This window comes from Dreissena polymorpha, chromosome 2 (assembly GCF_020536995.1).
Source record: "Dreissena polymorpha isolate Duluth1 chromosome 2, UMN_Dpol_1.0, whole genome shotgun sequence".
NCBI lineage: Eukaryota > Metazoa > Mollusca > Bivalvia > Myida > Dreissenidae > Dreissena > Dreissena polymorpha.
The window spans coordinates 96,679,102-96,681,996 of record NC_068356.1 but is presented as its reverse complement, the minus strand read 5'-3'; the positions used below and the strand labels follow the sequence as shown (position 1 = coordinate 96,681,996).

General features: G+C 32.5%; 1 protein-coding gene across 1 annotated transcript in view; it reads right to left on the bottom strand.

Moving 5' to 3' along the window:
* Positions 1–753: 753 nt before the first annotated feature.
* The window catches only part of LOC127870371 (perlucin-like protein), a 2,868-nt gene continuing 726 nt past the window's right edge, over positions 754–2,895 (bottom strand). Inside the window, exons 2-5 of the mRNA XM_052412992.1 lie at positions 2,878–2,895; positions 2,580–2,673; positions 1,274–1,360; positions 754–878 (exon numbers count right to left, since the gene is read on the bottom strand). The exon at positions 2,878–2,895 is cut by the window's right edge and continues 83 nt beyond it. Coding sequence (XP_052268952.1) covers positions 760–878; positions 1,274–1,360; positions 2,580–2,673; positions 2,878–2,895 — 318 coding nt within the window. The 3' untranslated portion in view covers positions 754–759. The remainder of the gene's footprint in view (positions 879–1,273; positions 1,361–2,579; positions 2,674–2,877) is intronic.

The window sequence follows — 2,895 nt, the reverse complement described above, 5'->3', positions numbered from 1 at the left end:
AATTTCTCGTTTAATTTTAATGATCAATATTTAAAAGACATGTTGATTCACTTCAGATTGAAAATAATCCTGCAACCTCGGGATATACCAACGGAGGGGTAATTTTGAATTGCGTAATGCCTTTCACGTCGTTTAGACATTTAAATATTGTAAAATGCAATATGCTGTGTGTGTCTTTCCATTTAGGCAGGTTTCACCGATTTCGTCATAATAAAAATAAGTTGAAATGTGATGAAAAATGGAAAACATAATATAATGAGCAATATGATGTCTTTTAGCAAAACTGTTCTTGATTTATGCACAAGTTCCTTATTTTGCATCTAATTATCATATTCATTGTGTGTTTTAACATAAAATAACGTATGAAAAACAAACAAACACACGCATACGTTAACATGATTTTTTTGTTACCCAAACTACAAGTCAACATTAAAATAGCCATGCAGTTATGAAGGCTGGACTGTTTATTCAGTGCTTGTCGCGCATCATCCGACGATTTCTACGTCCCCGTGTCCCCTGAGAAATGAGAGTGAAAAAAATAGTTAAGATGCACCTAAATGTATTCTGAAATTATATCATGTATATCATAAAACTTCTTCTAGGATCATCAGCAAAGATAGCAGATAAACGTGGACTTTCTTTTTTGTCTTTATCTAATAAATACGAACAATAAAGCGTATAAAGCTAAACAAAACACATTTGTGACATTTTTGGTACACGATACAAAAGCGATGCACTGCTTAGGTGTAGTACCTGCTTTCACACACCACAAAGTGGGGGGGAAGAGCCTTGGAGATCGACCCAACGATACTGAACACCATAACCAAACACAGCGCAGTCCTCAGCGTAGTGATTACCGGCATCTCCCGGCACGAAGTCTGTAAGAAGTTAAATAAATATTCTAAAAAGAATTTTATATTACAAAAGTAAAAACTCTCAAGTTCTCCACTCAATAAACGTGAACTAACTTAAATACAATATGATTTAAATCCTCGATATCGGTCGTACACGCGACATGCCGTCTTAAAGATTATGACTTATAAGGTGTAATTCAAACCAGCTTTAATTCGCCAATGACCTTTTTGCTATGGAGAATAATTTTACCGACGATGCACAGACTGCTTACGATGAGCATTTGTTGTTAATTATTTTGAAATGACCAAGAAAACCTTACTATTTAAAACAGAAAGGACAGCCTTAAAATACAGATGATATAAAAAATGTATTCCCCATTCTTCCACAACTTGATTACGTATGTATATATGTATATAACCTGTGTACGTTGCTACATCGTCCGTGTCGAACCATTTCCAAACTCCTTCTACTTCTTCATCTGTAATTTCGACCCACCAAATAGAATCTGTGGTGAAAAAGTATAACCTTGTGTATGATATTTTGAAAATAATTACCAAAACAATGATAAGTGGAACAGCAGATATGTACTAAAGTAAATTAACATAAGGTAAATACAATTGTCCATAATAATGGAATTTCAACGATTGTTTAAAAACAAATTGATTTGAAACAATCTTAGAAAAGTATTATCAAAGCTATATAATAACTTCTGGTACTTAAGTATACTTTGCCGAAAGTAAATATAATTGCATATCATGTGCACAAAAAATGAATATTTAAACAGAAGAAAGTGTTACTCTTTGCCTTATTCGTTGACATTACACAGAGAACATAAACGCTGCTGGCAATCTTAATGAAATTTAACGTCATTATTATTTTATGCTCATATCATCTGCATAAAAGACCTAAAACGTTATCTTATCAGGAATGCCTGTATTTGTTTTCAAAAGTTGTGTTACTTTGGTAAATCTTGTAAATTACATGAGACAGATTGAAAAAAGGTATGTTAACGTAATAGAGCCATCCAAGAAGGACCTGGTGGTCATTAGGTAGGGTTGAGTCGATCTTCATGATGCCTTTGAATTAAGTAAATCGAGATCAGATTGCATACCAAACACCTTTGCAGTATTCGTTATCTATTAAATTTTATTTTTAGAAACATTAAATATAGAACATGTAAAAATATCATGCTATGTTTTACCAGATTCACCAAACATTAATAAAACTAACCAGCAGCAATTGATACGATCGCTTTATCTTTGTGACTAATGTTGACCAAGGTGCTCTACCGTACGTCTGTGGTGACCGCCTTATCAATAATGTGTATGCTAAATGTATTCATCTGCAACCTATGGCCGATTTTGTTTACATTAATACATGTTAATACTATTACTATCTCATAATCCGCCACATTACATACGAATCCATTCTGCTAATTAAATTCGCAATAGGTCACGTTTTTTCAGACATGCCAATGTATCCGTTGTAAATAAGAAAACGAACGATGTCAAGGAATAAAGATACATTAACATGTTTATCGATACTGTTTGAAAGCTATATTGTAAATATTCTTAAATTTAATACTGTTGCATACAATTAATAGATATTGGAATATTTTAGGTGTGTAGATGTGTTTTGACTAATAAATAACATATAAATCGAATACTTGCACACTCGTACTAGCGAATCATTAATGAATCATATAACTTGCTGAAAACTGTTACCTTTGAACATGCGCATTCGGTCCTTCAAAAAACTGTTTTCTATGGCATCGTCTACATGGACAAAATGACTATTGTCGTGTTGTCTACAGAATTGCTGTCACACAAATTATGAAAAACACATTTATGTGTACCGTTTCTAGTGTCAGTTAATAACTGTGGTAATAAGTGTGTTTGATTGATGTGTTTCAAATATTTATAAACATGTTTCAGCTGTTTATTCTTTTCAGTCATTATGTACACTCATTAAAAACATTAGCTGTCAATTATAATTTCCGTGAAACATTTATTATTTATTTACCTCAGCTGTGGTAAATTG